This window comes from Odocoileus virginianus, chromosome 29 (genome assembly GCF_023699985.2).
Source record: "Odocoileus virginianus isolate 20LAN1187 ecotype Illinois chromosome 29, Ovbor_1.2, whole genome shotgun sequence".
Taxonomy (NCBI): Eukaryota; Metazoa; Chordata; class Mammalia; order Artiodactyla; family Cervidae; genus Odocoileus; species Odocoileus virginianus.
The window spans coordinates 13,311,151-13,328,142 of NC_069702.1; the positions used below are offsets into that span (position 1 = coordinate 13,311,151).

The window sequence follows — 16,992 nt, forward strand, 5'->3', positions numbered from 1 at the left end:
TGCAGATGCCCCGGCAGCACCAGAATCCTCAGAAGATCACAAGAAGCAACCAACCTCTACCGATCTTGCATGGGTGATGATTTTGCTTAAATGTAGTCCTTAGCCCAAGGGAATATGTCACATGTCACAGGCTGCTGGACTGCTTGGCACAGTGTGGGGCACATTACTCTCTGTAAAGGCTTGTGGGCTCTGTCTGTTTTCATCACATCCCAAATTGACTGTGGGGGTGTCTTTCATAATGGAATTGCCTCTGTGATCAGAACGGAAGGTGGAACTCCAGAAGCCACAGGACCCTTGGCGGCGGTGGGTGCAGGCTGGGGGACACCCGGGTGCGGAGGAGGGCTTTCAGGCCGGACGCTGAGCTGCATGAACACGGCACACCCAGGGCCAGGGGAGAGAGGAGCGGCCAGAAGACCCCGGGGGATCCAGCCACCCTCCCTCCGATTGGGTCGTGTCCCCAGTTCTTATGGGATGTGGGTGGTTACAGTGATGGAAGGAGCTGAAATGGAAGGGGTTCATGAGTGATAATATAATGACAAGTTTAGTGGATTGATTTTTGTGCAAATTTAGCCTCTCTGAGCTGAGCTGCTGGGATGAAGCCAAGGGGTATACAAGCTCAACAGACTCCTAGGATTCCTCCAGCCAGCCTGGGATCTGTCTTGTTCTCATCGCCTTAGGGCTGATCTTGTTGCTGTCACAGAAGCCTCCTAACTGCTCCTGCTCTTCCCTCTGCCCCGGACCACCCTCTTCTAATCTGTCCACACTTCCTAAAACACAGATCTGGTTGCTGCTCTTCAGTGGTGATCCCTTGCTCTTAGGAGAAAAAAAAAAAAATCTTGGACACAGACCACGGGTCTGGTGAGGTCTGGTGTTAGCCAACCCTCCAGCCCAGCTGATGCCCTCACCACACCCAACATCCAGCCTGTCTCCTCTCTTGGCCTCATGCAGGCCACAACCCCTGCCTACCACATGGTCTTGCCACATGACATTCTGCCGGGAACACTTCTTCCACCTCCCATCCCCTTTGCCTCATTAGCTCCTAGCCGTGCTCACATCTCAACAGGGCTGGCTCACAACTTCAAGAACCTCCCCTGCCCTCCTTGACACTATCAGACCCTCCTCTTTCGCTCTTAAGATCTGTCTCTACGTTTGTTGCTGGGATGGGAGAGGGGATGGTAGATGACACTCTATTTCTCATCCAAGTTTGGAACCAGTTGAGATTGAGGCAAAGCAGCTACACAGATCTGCATATCAGCTTTTTAATTGGTGAAGCCAAACTGGGGACTCGGTGTCCACAAAGAGCCTGTTCCTACCTTCAGCTGAACTAAACCTGCCCGCCCCTTCCACAGACGCAGACATGGCCCCAGTCACAAGCCTCTTCCACGGGGTCACCCCCACAACAGTAAGAGGAGTGGCAAGGGGACCCAGATTTGGCAGGGATTAGGAATGGCGTGGGGAGATGGGAGGGTGTCTGGAACTTGTGTATTTGGGAGTTTCATAAAAAAGCCAATAAAATTACAAAAGATATTAAGAGTGAATATATATTCAGAATGAAAGGAGATCAGAACAAATTATATTTTAAAAACTTGATGAATTCTCCAAAAGCACAAATACAAAAGAAATAGTTTTTTAGGTCAGTGAACTGCCTAACCACTCTTGAAATTCTTTGTTCTAACGCTGCTCCACTTACTGCTGCATCTGACGGCTGAGAGATGTCCATGGACCAGTTTCTGGCTCTGCAACACTGGCCTCTCCTCCTTGCTGGGCACACTTCCAGTCTGGGTGCATTTCTGGTGCCAGGTGCTATGGGACACGTTTGTGTTGGGTCCCCTGGCCTGACCTCCATGTCACAATGCAGGGGAGTTGGCATGGGAGTGTGGCCATTTGTGCCAGGATGGCTGGCGATAAAGATATCTCCACTGCACATATGCCCATCCGCACTGAACACAACTCAACCCACCCTAACCCAGATCCTAGGTAAGCCCACAGCCTTCCAGGGTCACCTGGTGAACATCACTGACTTTGTGGTTAAATTCACATCAGAGGAGTGTGTTTCCTGAAGCCAGTCATCTCCATGGATGGAGGAAGGGAGCCAGTTAGCACGCTCAGTTCGGGGAAGAAATCAAGTAGTTTCTCCCTCCACTGGGGGAGAATGAGTGAGGAAGAGGCCAAGAGAACCCCCATGTTTCCCCCCCAGAGAGTGGGCACCTCTCCTTCTATGGAGACATGAGGAGTGGGAGATAATGTCTCTGCTCCTTGCAAAATGCTTCCTTTATAGCAATTGGCATGGTGTGTAGTTTGGGTAATAATATCTGACCTTCATTACATTCCCCTCACTAGCACAATGCCTAGTATAAAACAGGCACTCCTTAGATACTTGGTGGAAGTAAACAGGTAGGGAAGGAGGGAGGAGGGAAATTTCTATTTAGTAGAAGCCTTTTTGGTTCAGGAATCCTCTTCTTGCTCTCTTGCTTCATGAGTTGAAGTTACTGGAGGAGAACTTGAAGCCAATGATTCTAAATGCACTGACCCCCACTGTACGTATCGCAATCCACACACTGTAGGTCGGCTCTGGGGTCCTGGTCCCAGCTGCTATGGGACACGTTGGCGTTGGGTCCCCAGGCCTGAGGTCCATGTCACCATGCAGGGGAGTTGGCACACGAGTGACCATTTGTGCTGGGACGGGTACCATAGCACTGGACACCGGACTGGTGTATGGATTGCAGACTCATGGGCCTCCTGTTGGTTTAGCTTGAAACTGGCTACAGTGAGAGTGTCTGCACCGGAGAAGTCGGCCCTTTGCCAGCCATCCTCCTCCTCTTCCCGTCCTTGGTCTCAGCATCTAACATTCCCCAAATCACGGCCGGCTCCCTCTGCTCCCTCCTGTTTCCCCTACCACCTAATGAGTCCTTATTAAAGTAAGCACCACGGTCTGGTTACCATGAGGAGAAGCTCCAAGCATGTGCACCCAACCAGCCGCCACTTAAATGCCAACACCCCAGTCCGGGAACGGGCCATTGTTTTTTTATTTTTTCACAAGCTTTGAATTTGGAAATAAGAGTCACAATAAGTCAGTCGTTAAGTAAAAATGGGGGTGATTACAAAGGAAAACTATGTACAAAACTTTAAAAATCCGACTGCTCCATCATCCACCTTGGAGGGACCAGGACTTGGGCACCGGGAGCAGCCGTGGCCCCACCGTCCTCAGCCCCGAGCGCGGGCGGGAGACCCCTTTCTGAGGGTGAACCTGGCTCGGCCCGCAGTCCGGAGCTGGCTGGAAGGACACACACGGACCGAAAAGACATGGCGAGCTAGCGGCGCCACGGAGACCTGGGTTCCCGACACGGGACGTGGGTGCGGCTTCTCGGTAAGCGATTGGGGCTGGGGGGCTCTCTTGCCTGGGAGAACCCACCCAGGACCTCACGGCGGGTGTGGTGGGGTGGGGCGATGAGGACACACTTTCCTTGTGAGAGATCTGGAGTTGCCGCCCCCGCGAGGGCGTGAGGTCTGGGCTTCGTGTCCACGTGGGTCTTCGGGCCGGCTTCCATCAGACGCACGCACGGACTCGCATACATAACTTAGTAACATGCATCAACTATCCTAGAACAGCTAGAGGGGTGCAGGGGAACCACTCGGAGAACCGTGAAGCCCGTGGCGTCAGGAGTGGGGGACAGTACAAGACAAGGTCAGAACCTGTGTTCGCTAAGGAGGGGCCTGCGGAGACGCCATGCTCTGAGGTGGACTCGGATGAACACACGACTGTGGGCGGGGGATTTCCAAGCAAACACACCACACTAGTACCACTGCTTCCTAAACCAAGAACAGGGAAAGAACATCATTCCATCTCCCTCCCCCCTCCATCAGTACCAAACACAACTGTGGGCTTCCAAACACCGACAGGGTAAGGGGCGGACGTCCTTCCCAGAATCCTTCACTCTGGCTCACCCACGCCTCGCCTTCACCCGAGGCTGGTGATGTTGGAGCGGCCACCAGGGGGCGCCACGATGCGGTGGCCGGTGCGCCGGGGGTTGTTGTCATCTATCTGGGCACCTGGGAAGAGACACGGCCAGTCACTCGGAGATCTGTGGACACCGGCTCCACCGGCTGTTCCTGCCCTCTAGGGTCATGTCGCCACGTCATGCCCTTGGGACATGCATGGAGCCCTTGTCATGACCAGCCCTCCATCTTCCCCACCCTGCAGTCCAGGCTGACCACTGGGAAGGCTCCCTGACCTCCACGGAGTCCACTGCTCTCTCTTCTATGCCCCCCGAGGCCCCGGGGCCACCCTCCTGCAGCAGTGACCACCCTGTTCTCTTTTCTTGTCTGGCCTCATGTTCTTGCAACAGGGGAAAGTGAAAGTGAAAGTCGCTCAGTCATGTCTGACTCTTTGCCACCCCCATGGACTATACAGTCCCTGGAATTCTGCAGGCCAGAATACTGTGTAACCTTTCCCTTCTCCAGGGGATCTTCCCGACGCAGGGATCGAACCCAGGTCTCCCACATTGCGGGTGGATTCTTAACCAGCTGAGCCACAAGGAAAGCCCAAGAATACTGGAATGGGTAGCCTATCCCTTCTCCAGTGGATCTTCCCAACCCAGGAATCGAACCGGGGTCTCCTGCCTTGCAGGAAGATTCTTTACCAACTAACCTATCAGGGAAGCCTGAAACAGGGGGACAAACATTTATTGAGTGCCTACTGTGTGCGGGCACAGACTTGGTGCTTTAGCATATGTTGTTGAGTTCAGGGCACAGAGCAGTCCTGTGAAGGGGGTGTTGTTTTACCCCCAATTTACAGATGAGGAATTTGAGGCTCAGGTCACCCATTGGAGGGGCACCACTGGAGGGCAGAGAAGCCAGAATTCTAGCCCCAAGTGGTCCGCCCCCAAAGTCCAACGTCCCCAAGGTGTTTTATGTGTTACATGCAGGGGCACATGTGTGTGCCTGTGTGTGAACACTCAGGGCTGGATTTACCCACCCCGTTTTCAACGGGCAGATCTGCAAGGAGGTAGGGACAGCCTTTTTTGTTTTAAATCTGCAAAGCTAACCATCCATTCTAATTTCATGCATTCTCTTGCAGTTAAAGATTTTAAATTCCAGAACTAAATTCAGTGCTGGCATTCAATGAATATATATTACAATAAATATTGAAAGCTGGATTATGCTGGGGAGGAGGAGTGTTGTGGAGAGGGTCCAGTCAGATTTTCCTTCCAGAACAAATGGGCTCAGGGAAAGCAAGAAGGTCTGGATTGAGGGACCCCCTAATTCATGTCCCCCGTAGCCTGATTCCTGAATTACTGTGGTAGGTTGTCACCCCCACAATTTAAACTGGTATTTAAACTGGTATCTTCTCTCTGTCCCTCCATCTTCCCTTTTGCCAACTACATTGCCTTTCTATTTAAATGCCCTTCACTCCTGCTGGACCAGAAATCAGCCCACTGACAAAACTCAGCTCTGTTTCTGTACAGCCCATGAACTAAGAATAGTTTTTACATTTTTTAATGGTCTTAGATTTTGCCTCTTCACTCGCAAAACTGAAAATATTTACTATCTGGCCTTTTAAGAAGAAGTCTGCTGACCTCTGGACTGGACTGAGGCTGCCCAGCCATGTCTTATTTATCACCATCTCCCTAGTACCTAGCACAGCAAGTGACCCACGCTAGCGCCTCAATCGAAATTCCAAGGTCCCAACACTCGCACGCCTGCCCTCGTGTGGTGAGCTGATGAAATTGCAGACACACGTCCCAAGAACCTTCAGAAAGGCTGAGGGACCACGGGAACTTCAGATTTTGTCCACACACATTCACTAAGCATCAAGCCCTGGCATTTTGACACTGAATGTCTTGGGGCCTTAATTTCCTCCTTAAAGAAGTAGGAATAATATGACTCTACACACAGGGCTGTTGTGAGTCTGGAACAGTCATGAGTTCCTAGAGTGTGTGATAAACCACCGTGAATGGGGATGGCTAAATATCCAACCCAGAAGATACACCCAGCAAAGGCAGCTACTGTGACTTCCCCTCCACGCTCAGCTTCATGGGTAAGAATGTAAAATGGACCCAAGTGCGTTAAGGACGAGCACACTGACAATTTATGCATATTCATCATAAACCAGGGTCATGTACCTCTCTGCTGCCCCCATGGACCTCCTCTGCTTTCTGCACAACCCCAGGAGGAAGGGAGGAGGGGATCCCCCACTCCCATCTTTGGCTTCTGGAGTGTCTGAGGCCTTGGGTCCATTTCTTAGGAGTTCGCGGTGCTGGGAGCCACTGCAGGGTGGGGAGCCTTGCTGCTGTAGTTTCTCACCTGATAAACTGAAGTTGGACTGGTGGAGGTTTCTGATGGGTGGAGGCTGGTGTTTGGAAGGCGAGGATTTGACAGAAGGAGCGGGAGTTGCATATTTGGGTGTGGCTGGCACCTCGTACACAGGCCCATCATACATGCCCCTGGGAACGCCTTGCAACCCAGAAACCTGAGAGAGGGATGAGAAGAGCAATTTATCGACAAGATGCACATATGCATTCCCATGTGCAGGAGAGTGACCTATGGTCTCCCTGGGAAATGCACAAGTATGCACACACATGCTTGTACACACGCCACACACAGGCACACATACACATGCACCGGCATACCTAAATGCACACAAGCACACACACGTGTGCACACATGCCTATGCATGCACACACCACACACCCCCACTGCACATACACATAATTCACACACATATATGTACACACACACACAAGCTTGGATATATTAACAAACATGCACAATATACACACCACACGCATACACACAATTTACACATGTACACGCATGCCTGCATACATACACTAATACACACATATAATGCACACGTCACACGTGCATACATACAATCTAACACATATTCATACAAAGGCACGCACACACTCACATGCATACACACACAGAGCTTCCTGCAGAACTCCAAAGCCATTTCCAAGAGGAAAACACTTTCCCTGACACCCCAACAAAGACCCCTGAACCGAGGACTGGTGGCATCCGAAGCCATATCTTCACTTGGATTAGGGAATGTTGGGTAGTTTGCTTGGAAGGTGATCCCAGACAGGAGGAGAGAGGACAAGAGGGTCACCTCTATGGGCAACTGGCTCAGAACAACTACCAAAGCAAACCTCTGCCGGGACCCAGAAGTGAATGGGGCGAGGCAGCCAGCCCTCTGCATGGGTTGAGGGTTGCCCCGGAGTACAGAGCCCTGAGCAGAGAAGCTAAAACTTGCAGGGACTCAGGTGGGAGGCTGGGAGCCTGCCGGTGGGCTCAGAGCCGGCCAGGGGGCTGTGGGCGGCTGCCCTAGGTCCTGGGAGACAGCGTGTGGCCAGGGACACAAGCAGGTCCCCACTGTGAGTCAGTGACAGCACCCAACCTCAAACCCACTTCCCTTCGCCCCAGCACAGGTGATGGCGCCGCGACCCCAGTCCTCGGCTCCCTCCTCCTACACAGGAGGAGGGGGAGGCTCGGGCAGAGACCCTGGGCCATCACCTTGTTCCGGATCCTTATACGCTGGTAGAGGTACTCGGGGAAGGGCTTCCTGGGGATGAAGCGGCCCACGCCCTTGTTGACGTTGATGTTGCCATCCTCAAAGACGATCTTGCCCTGGCTGATGACCACCAGCGGGGAGCCGTGGCACTCCATGCCTTCGAAGATGTTGTACTCCACGGCCTGCGGGGCAAGAACCACTGGGTTTAATCAGCTCCCCAGGCTTTTCCCTGCATGAGCCCTGTTCATCCTGAGGGTGATTCTGCTACACAGGCTATCACAGGCATTTTCCAGTGTTTATTCTTTCTGGAAAACACCTTAGGGCCACGCAAGATTCCTTTATATGCTCTTTCATTGGTATAATCAGCCCCTCACTGTTGAACTTACATGTTGCTGGTGGTTTTATACAATCTAACTAATACCCTCTGGGGATCTTGAATGTGAATGGGGTCCCTGGAGTTAGGAAATGCAGCCACTCTGACTAACATGGACATTTTGGGGTCTCATTTTTAAAGACATTCTCTAGGATTGTTTCCTAAAATTAAATTACTGGGTCACAGGGAAATGAGCTTTTGAAAGGCATTCATTGCAGACTGCCAAATAATTTTCTGAAGGCATCAGATGAATTGACACGAAGCAACAGCGGACTACTTAGTGATTTCATGTCTATGAAATCCCCTCCAGCACTGGGAAAGGTCATTTTTATTTTTCCTGTCTTTTAAAAAAATAATTTGAAAGACAAATCATTTCCTTAAAACATAACGCATTCCTTTCATAACTCCTAAAGTGAATATAACTAATACCAGCCACACTCTCTGATCATGCAAAAAGTAGGTCATGTAGACAGTAAAAATTCCAACTGAACAAAAGATACATCATTTTAAAAAGCAGGTCTGTCTTCACCCTCAGACTGAGAACCGTGCCTCAGAGTGGCATTTCTCCATCGGGGAATTCTTCTGAGGGTCAGGTTAAATTGCCCACAATGTCACATTCTGTATTTCACGAACACATAGAGTTTTGGCTTTTTTGGTTTTGTTTTTTTACTATTAGTTTTTAATTTTTGGCCACATAGTGTGGTTTGTGGGATCTTGGTTCCCCAACCAGGGATCAAACCTACAGCCTCGGCAGTGAAAATGCAGAGTCCTAACCACTGGACCACCAAGGAATTTCCACAACCACACAGAGTTTTAGAAGCTAATAGAATTGCTTCATTACTTAAAGGTGCTACATGAACAAAGTAAAAATTCAAACCATACAAACGACTATTATTTATAAAACTGTCATCACTTCCATGCTGGGCCCCCAGATATTTTCTGTATGTGCATAACTATCTCATGTTCCAGGTGCTCTGCACACAGTTTTCACTTTTGCTTTTCTTCTTACCTCTGAGAATGTTCCTTTCAGCACATCTCATGGGTTAAAAATGTCCTGACATTCCTTAAAATGCTGAACTGGATTCCACCCCAGGGACATAATCAGTTCAGTTCAGTTGCTCAGTCATGTCTGACTCTTTGCAACCCCAGGGACTGCAGCACACCAGGGACATAATATCATTTACTTACTCAGTTTCCAGGGACAAACATGAGGGTCATTTCCCTGCTTTTGCTAAAAAGCACGATAAACACACATGGGTGTCCACACAGGCATATATGAACATCTTCCTAGACGTGGTGTTTGGGCCAACATGTAAATGGATTTTAACTTAGATTTGCCCTCCGAAAAGGCAGCCCTGTTTTCCATTCCCAGTGAAACCCCATGAGTTGGTTGGCCTCCTTGTCAGACCTCATCTCTGTCCTCTTAAACCCCTGCATCCCAGTCACCGGTGCGAGTGAAAACAGCATTCTACGGCAGTGATTCGTATTCGGTTAATTATACATAAGGTCAGGTCTGTTTCTGAATGAATAGCAACCCTTTGTGTATTTCTTCTCGTGTCACTGAGTTTTTTGCTCCTTGTTCTATTAAGCTCTTGGTATTTTCCTTAATGGTTTCAAAGGACACATTCAATGTTAAAAAAATTTCTTGTGTATGAGAGCTTGAATAGAATTTGTATCCTACTGTTGTGTGAAAATTGTATAAATCTTAATTATGTTGAAATAGTTTATAGTGCTTTTCAGGTCTACAATATCCTTCTACTTCTCTATATATTCATTCTATTCATTTTTAAGAGTTTGATATTGAAACTCCAACTAAAAATCTTATTTTATCTACTTTAAAAAAGTAACTGTAATACGTAGTGTAACTATATGTAACCTTGTTCTGTATCTTCCAAGTCTCCTGTAAATGTGTAACCATACTTCCATAATTTTAAGTAAAAATTAAAATACATTAAAAAAGTTTCTCCCTTTGTTTGTATTGCCAATACTTCCCCTGCTCATCTTCTGCCTTTTGATGTCATGTAAAGTAATAAGTACTATTACCTGCGGCAATATAAAGGGTTTTTTTTTCTTGGTTTTATTTGTATGTAGTCGGTGGTCAAAAAGACCAGTCTTCTCCTTCATAGTTTCTAAGTTTTGTGTCCTGCTTAGGTCTTCCCACCTTCAAAAATGATCATTTTTAAAAATGGGTTTCATTTTTAAACTTTCATTTCATCAGGCACCCGCCTGATGCCTTTCATAACTTCATTTCATTTCAGTCTTTGACCCATTTCCATTTGTTTGGCAGCCAAGAGCACAGCAGAGGTCTAGCCCTATGAGCCAAGTGTTCAAACACAATTGACTGAATAACTGTCTTTGTCTAATTTCAACTGTCTCCTTTGTCGGAAATCAAATTCTTGTATGTGGTCAGTCTATTGCGTGGCTCCCTTTTCTCATCCTCTAATACCGAACTATCTTGATGATTATAGCTTTATAATAACCGGACTGATTAGCACTGGTTCTTTCATTTTTTTCACAAATGCTTTGGCTATTCTCATATTTTCCATCAGGATCTCTGTTTTTCTAGTTAAAAAACAACTCCATTACATTTTATGAGAAGATGACTTCAGCTTTATAGATTAAATTAGAAAGAACTGATATTTTTATTCTACTGAATCTTTAGCATAGAAGAAATTGCATTTATGGAACTCTTCAGTTTTGACTGTTTTTAAAACAGGAATTTGATCCCCATTCTGTTGTTCCAAGTGCTCTTTCATTATCTCATAGTAAATGTATAGATTCCTCATATTGATTTGGAATTAGCCTTAGTGTTTGTGATGGTTTTTAGGTGTGGACTCAGGGCTTCAGGGAAATAATCAGATTGATTTTCTATAAGTAGATGCTAATACTATGCCTTAGACTCTTCGTGGCCACTGCCTCCCAGGACCCAGGCGGATGATCTGTTTTCAGTTTCAACATTTGCTCATCTAACGTGTCCTGAGGCAGACTGAAGTGATCCCGCTAGGCAGTAATTTGTAATTTTGTTGAAGCATAAATGTGGATTGTAAATGCCAAAAAGCAGTACAAGAAGCAAATCATTAACTCCAGTCAAAACTAGCCAACTGCGCACTCACTCAGCCCAGGATGATCTGCTGTCTTCTTAGTGGAAGGACAGTTTTGTAAATGCCAAAAAGCGGTACAAGAAGCAAATCATTAACTCCAGTCAAAACTAGCCAACTGCTCACTCACTCAGCCCAGGATGATCTGCTGTCTTCTTAGTGGAAGGACAGTTAAATGCCACAGGGGCATTCCTCACTTGGGGAATTCTATGAGGCTCAGGTTATATCACCCACATAGTATTAAGAGCAGAGTCAGCTGAGAATGCTGCCAGGAACCTCGGAGACGGAGGGAGAAACAGACGAGGGGGAGAGAGAGGAGACAGAGAGAGAGATGCTAGAACAGTTCAGCTGAGCCTGCTTCAAACCCTTCTCCCAATCTCTCCAACCAGAGGAGAAATCGGAATGACAGAGTCATACCAGATATCACACTAATTAGATCACACTAATTAGAAAATTCATGGATCATTTTTAACCAGAGGCTCCTAAAATGACCACAGAGCAAGACCCGTTCACCCAAGGCAGGAGCATCACTGATAAACCAGGCCTTACCGACTTGTGACTCTTGGCTGTTATGGTCTTCACCTTGTCTGGGTCCCAGATGACCACGTCCGCGTCCGAGCCCACGGCAATCCTCCCTTTTCTGGGGTACAGGTTAAAGATCTTGGCTGCGTTGGTGCTGGTAACAGCGACAAACTGGTTCTCATCCATCTTGCCAGTAGCCTGAAGCAGAGATCCGCTGATGAGAAGAGTGGCTCACAGTAGGATCAGAAGGGGCAGTCAGCACAGATCTAAAGCAGCCAATGCGAGTCCTTGTAAGGACTCCAGAATTTTCTTCTCCTCTGCCCGCTGAAACCAGGCCACCTTGAAAGAGTGCCAGGGGCCTGGCTTCATCAGAGCGGAGGAGATGTAATTAACCACTCCGAGGTGTGTTAATATTTTCCTGATGGCCATCCTGACATCTGATCAGTTTCACTGGGCCCAAGTTTAATCGAAAATAAAAATCTACTGTTTCAAGCGAGTGATCGAGGTGTGACCCAGGGACTCCTTATGGAACAGGAAGTCTCCGTACCCTGCTCTCAACCCTAACCTCAAACACACACACAGTTTACAAAGTTATCTTTACATGGACTAAAATGTGGCTCAAAACAAAACATCTTCATCCTTAAAGACTAAAAGACAGCTGCTGTCTTATCTGCACACGCAGAGGATGCTACAGGGCTCGCATTGATTTCCTCTTTTCTAATTAAAACAGTTTTTTTAGTTAAAAAGACATTTTTTTTTTTTTTTGGCCACATCTCGAGGCATGTGGGATCTTAGTTTCCCGACCAGGGGTTGAACCCATTCCCCCTGCATTGGAAGCCTGGAGTCCCAACCACTGGACCACCAAGGAAGTTTCCTCAAGCTTTCCTACTAAGGGTCCACCTGTTTTCCATGTGCCATCCTGGTACATTCTGCTTCTCCCTTGAAGCAAGAAAGGAAATTTAGGAACCAGAAGGGCCTGACACACTGCTTCGATGGGCCAGGAGGGCGTTTCTAGAACATTCCAGGGGGAGACACCACTGCCTTACCACCGCCTTGTCCCAGACCACGGTCATGCGCTCCTCTATCCCGTTGACGCCCTCAGGGATCAGAGTGAAGTTGTCCTTGCCCACCGCCTTCTGCGCAGTGCTGTAGGGACAGTGGCCGCTGCCCGTGACCTGCAGGTCTCCACTGGCAAAGGCAAAACAGGGTGGGGTTCAGACCTGAGTTCACGCTGAGGATCAGGCTTTGACTTAAACACCCAAGAAGGCTGTGAAACTCAAACCCTAATGAGATTCGGGGCACATTATGGGCTTTACTCTGCCAACAAAGGTCCACATAGTCAAAGCTATGGTTTTTCCAGTAGTCATGTACAGATGTGAGAGACCAAAAAGAAGGCTGAGTGCCAAAGAGTTGGTGCTTTCAAACTGTGGTGCTGGAGAAGACTCATGAGAGTCCTCTGGACTGCAAGGAGATCAAACGAGTCAACCCTAAAGGAAATCAACCCTGAATATTCACTGGAAGGACTGATGCTGAAGCTGAAGCTCCAATACTTTGGCCACCTAATGTGAAGAGCTGACTCACTGGAAAAGACCCTGATGCTGGGAAAGATTGAAGGCAGGAGGAGAAGGGGACGACGGAGGATGAGATGGTTGGATGACATCACCGACTTGATGGACATGAGTTTGCACAAACTCTGGGAGATAGTGAAGGACAGGGAAGTCCATGGGGTCTCAAAGAGTCAGACATGACTGAGCGACTGAACAACAATAGGCTTTACTGGGTGACACCACAAGGCCCACTGGTCTTTGGTGTCTGGTTGAAGACTGGAAAGAGACCTGGGTGTCAGGAGTAGGTTCTGTGTGAGCGTGGACTCTGGGTAAGGCTCCCCAGGTCAGCCTTTTCCTCCTGCCCTAAAACAGGTCCTGGGGCGCTGGTCTGTTCTTTTCCTTTTTAAAATATTTTGGAGTATAGTTGATTTACAATGTTGAGCTTCTGCTGTATATCAGAGTGAGTCATATACATATAGACTTTTTAAGGTTCTTTTCCCACATAGGTCATCACAGAGTATTGAGTAGGTTTCCCTGAGCTATGCAGGAGGTCCTTATCAGTATCTATTTTATATATACTAGTGTCTGTATGTCGATCCCAACCTCCGAATTTATCCCTCCCCCTTTCCCCTTGGGAGCCATGTTTGTTTCCTACATTGTGAAAACATCTATCCCACGTCTGTTTCTGCGTTTGGTATCATATGACGTTCGCTTTTCCCTGTCTTACTTCACTCGGTATGATAATCTCCAGGACCATCAGTGTTGCTGCAAATGGCATCATTTCCCTCTTAGTGGGTATGTTTTCACCCCTCGGAGAGAGAGCTCACAGTGCCCCCAAGATGCAGTATCCATGCAGAAACTTGCTGAGAACAGAAGCTACTAAAGATGAACAGGTGACTCTCCTTCCACTCTGCATCTCACGAGACCTCTGAACAACCCTTTGACTTTACAGATCCAACAGGTCTGCTTTCAAATCCCCGACCTGCCACCTCCTGGTCAGGTAAGTCACTCCTCTTTTCCACATGCATAAAACGGAGAAGAGAATACAACCTTCCATCCAGGGTCACTCTGAGGAGCCAGTGAGCTACTCGCCTGGCACTCAGTAGGTGTCAAAGATGCTAACTCCCTGCTTCTCTCTCCTTCCTCCATCAACCTCTTCTCTTTGAGTGCTCGGTGAATTTTATGTTATGTGAATTTTATCTCAAGGTTTAAAAAAGAAAAAAAAAAAAAAAACCTGAGTGCAGCCAATGAATGAATGAACATATAAATAAGTGAGTCAAACACCTAGCCTCCAGCACATGCCTGAGTCTCATGGAGTCAGAGATGTTTGTGCTGGAAGGAAGGTCACATCCCCGGCCTCATATCCCTGCCAGGTCACATGGGAAAACATCAAGTGCTGCCATGGGTCATCCTTCTGTAAGGCTGGTGTTTCTGTAAGGCTGGTGTTTCTGTGCTGTGCCCGAGGGACAAAATGCTATTTGTTGATTTGCTGATTGTAATAAAGTGACACAAGCTCACTCTGTTTGCTCTTTCGTCCCTCAGGCGCTGGAGAGAAAATACTCTGGGACTATGTGATGAGCCCCAAACTGGCATCTAAATCAATGTGATAAATGGAGCATTATTTTGTGATTTTCAATGAGGGCAGAGGCCAGCCTCTAGTTCAGAGCCCCAGGCACGTGAGCAATCATCTAGACATACAAAAGTATATTCAGATGTGATATTCACTCATTTATTCAACAAAGGTGTGTGGTCCTGTGTCTGGCATAGTCTTAGGCCACGGGGATGCACCTACAAGCAGAAAGACACAAATGTCTGTGTTCATTTGTTGACATTCCGGTGCAGGGTGGAGAAGTCAGGAACATACAGTCTATCAGGAGAATGAGTACCAGGGTGTGTGGGGTAGCACTGGGGTTGCCATTTTTCAGAAGATGATTTGAACTCTCTGAGAAGAAATCTTCCAGCAAAGAGCAAATCAGAAGATGAGTGAGAAAAGACTGCTAGGCAGGGGTAGAGTGAATGCAAAGGCCCTGTGGTGCCATCCTGCCTGGGGTACATTTAGCTTGAGACCAGTGGGCTGGACCGGGGGAGCCGAGGGGAGAGGAGGGCCGGGCAGTGTTAGTGAGGAGTGAGTTCAGATCAGGCTCAGCCCTGAGGGACATCGTGGGAACTTGGGTTTCACTTCAAGAGGAGAGAACCCTGGAGGTCCCCTGGCCAAGGGATGATTTGGTCTGACTGAAGTTTTAAAATTTCTCAGCATCTAGTGAGAACAGGCTGTGATGCGACGAGGGTATAGAAGAGGCCATGTGGAAATAAAAGAGGGCACTTCGGAGGTGAGAGATGATGGTCCTTGAGCCAGGATGGCTTCAGCCAAGGAGGAGGAAGAGGCCAGATTCCAGGACCTTTGGTCCATGTCCTGCCTTCTCCTGAGACAGGCAAGATCTGGGGGAGCGGCAGCTCCCTGGGGGACGATCAGGAGTTTGTTTTGGATTTGGATCTGCCCACCAGACTTCAGGCTGCAGACTCTGAATAAGCAATTGGATGTGTAAGTCATGGGCCACTGCATCCTTTTTGGGGAAAAGGAATTTGAATGCTGGGTACATAGCCTCACCCTCTTAGGGCTCCTTCTAATTAGAAGCTCCTTCTTATCCTCACCCATAAGGCAAACTCTTATGTATCTCCTAGCACCAGGCCTGATGTCACTTCCTCCAGGAAGCCTTCCAAGCTTGCATCTCCACTTCCAGAGCAGCTTGCACCCTTCACCACTTAGCCTTCTCCTGTAGCCTCAAGTACTCTTCCCTCACACTGGCGGACAGCAGAGAAGGGACTGAAGTAGCTGTGCTCCTACTGTGTGCAGGAAGCAGACTGGAATGCACTGGCTGCTGCAAACCCTGAATTCCAGGCCTTTTGCCTACACTACCTCACACCCAGCTCTGCAGTAGGTACTGTGTTCTCCCCACTCTGCAGATGAGCCAACTGAGGCAGAGACATTACAGGTTAGGTGACACGACCAGGCTGACACAGCCCATCAGGGGATGAGACAAGGTTGGGATCCTGGTCTCACATTCCTAATTCTGGGTGCTTCCCAATGCACCCCACTGCCAGGTACACAGAAGGTGCTTAAATATTGCTGAATGAATGGCAGGTGACCTATAAACTTGAATAGAAGAGTTTACTGATTAAAAGGCCTGAAAGTGTTAAGATGCTCAGTTGTATCCGACTCTTTGTGACCCCATGGACTGCAGCCCGCCAAACTCCTCTATCCATGGGATTCTCCAGGCAAGAAAACTGGAGTGGGTTGCCCTTCCCTTCAGAGGATCTTCCTGACCTAAGGACTGAGTTGGATCTCCTGCATTGCAGGCAGGTCCTTTACCATCTGAGACACTAGAGAAGCCCCAAAGGCCCCAAGGCCTGCTGTAAACTACGAGGAACTTTGTTCTGAGGTCTCCCGGGTGCCCAGCCCAAGGTCCGCTCACAGGTGTGCCTGAGGCAGTTGTGAACTTCAGACCTTCAACCTGCCCAAAGGCCCCGCCCACCTGCCCAGCCCCGCGAGCCCGCCCACCTGCCCAGCCCCGAGACCCCGCCCACCTGCTTAGCCCCGAGACCCCGCCCACCTGCTTACCCCTGAGATCCCGCCCACCTGCCCAGCCCCCGAGACCCCGCCCACCTGCTCAGCTCTGCGACCCCACCCACATGCCCAGACCCAAGACCCCCCCACCTGTCCAGACCCAGGACGCCTGCCACCGCAGGGCTCTCACCAGGCCAGCAGGGAGGTCAAGTAGTCAGGCGTGGTGGGGTCCGGGCTCAGGGGAGGGGAGGTCACGAAGGCCGCCGCCTTGGCCCAGTTCTTGCTCCAGTAATGGGTGCCGTCCGTCCCCAGACTGGCAGCGATGGGTTCACCAAAAACAAGGGGGCCTGGGGAGGCAAACAGACACGCATGGT

At 48.9% G+C, this 16,992-nt stretch overlaps 1 protein-coding gene across 3 annotated transcripts in view; it reads right to left on the reverse strand.

Moving 5' to 3' along the window:
* Window positions 1–3,008: 3,008 nt before the first annotated feature.
* CRMP1 (collapsin response mediator protein 1) overlaps window positions 3,009–16,992 on the reverse strand; it is a 64,025-nt gene continuing 50,041 nt past the window's right edge. For all 3 annotated transcript variants that reach the window (XM_070458133.1, XM_020882642.2, XM_020882641.2), the window contains exons 9-14: window positions 16,809–16,965; window positions 12,553–12,694; window positions 11,534–11,704; window positions 7,516–7,695; window positions 6,304–6,469; window positions 3,009–4,050 (exon numbers count right to left, since the gene is read on the reverse strand). In XM_070458133.1, coding sequence (XP_070314234.1) covers window positions 3,959–4,050; window positions 6,304–6,469; window positions 7,516–7,695; window positions 11,534–11,704; window positions 12,553–12,694; window positions 16,809–16,965 — 908 coding nt within the window. In that variant the 3' untranslated portion in view covers window positions 3,009–3,958. The remainder of the gene's footprint in view (window positions 4,051–6,303; window positions 6,470–7,515; window positions 7,696–11,533; window positions 11,705–12,552; window positions 12,695–16,808; window positions 16,966–16,992) is intronic.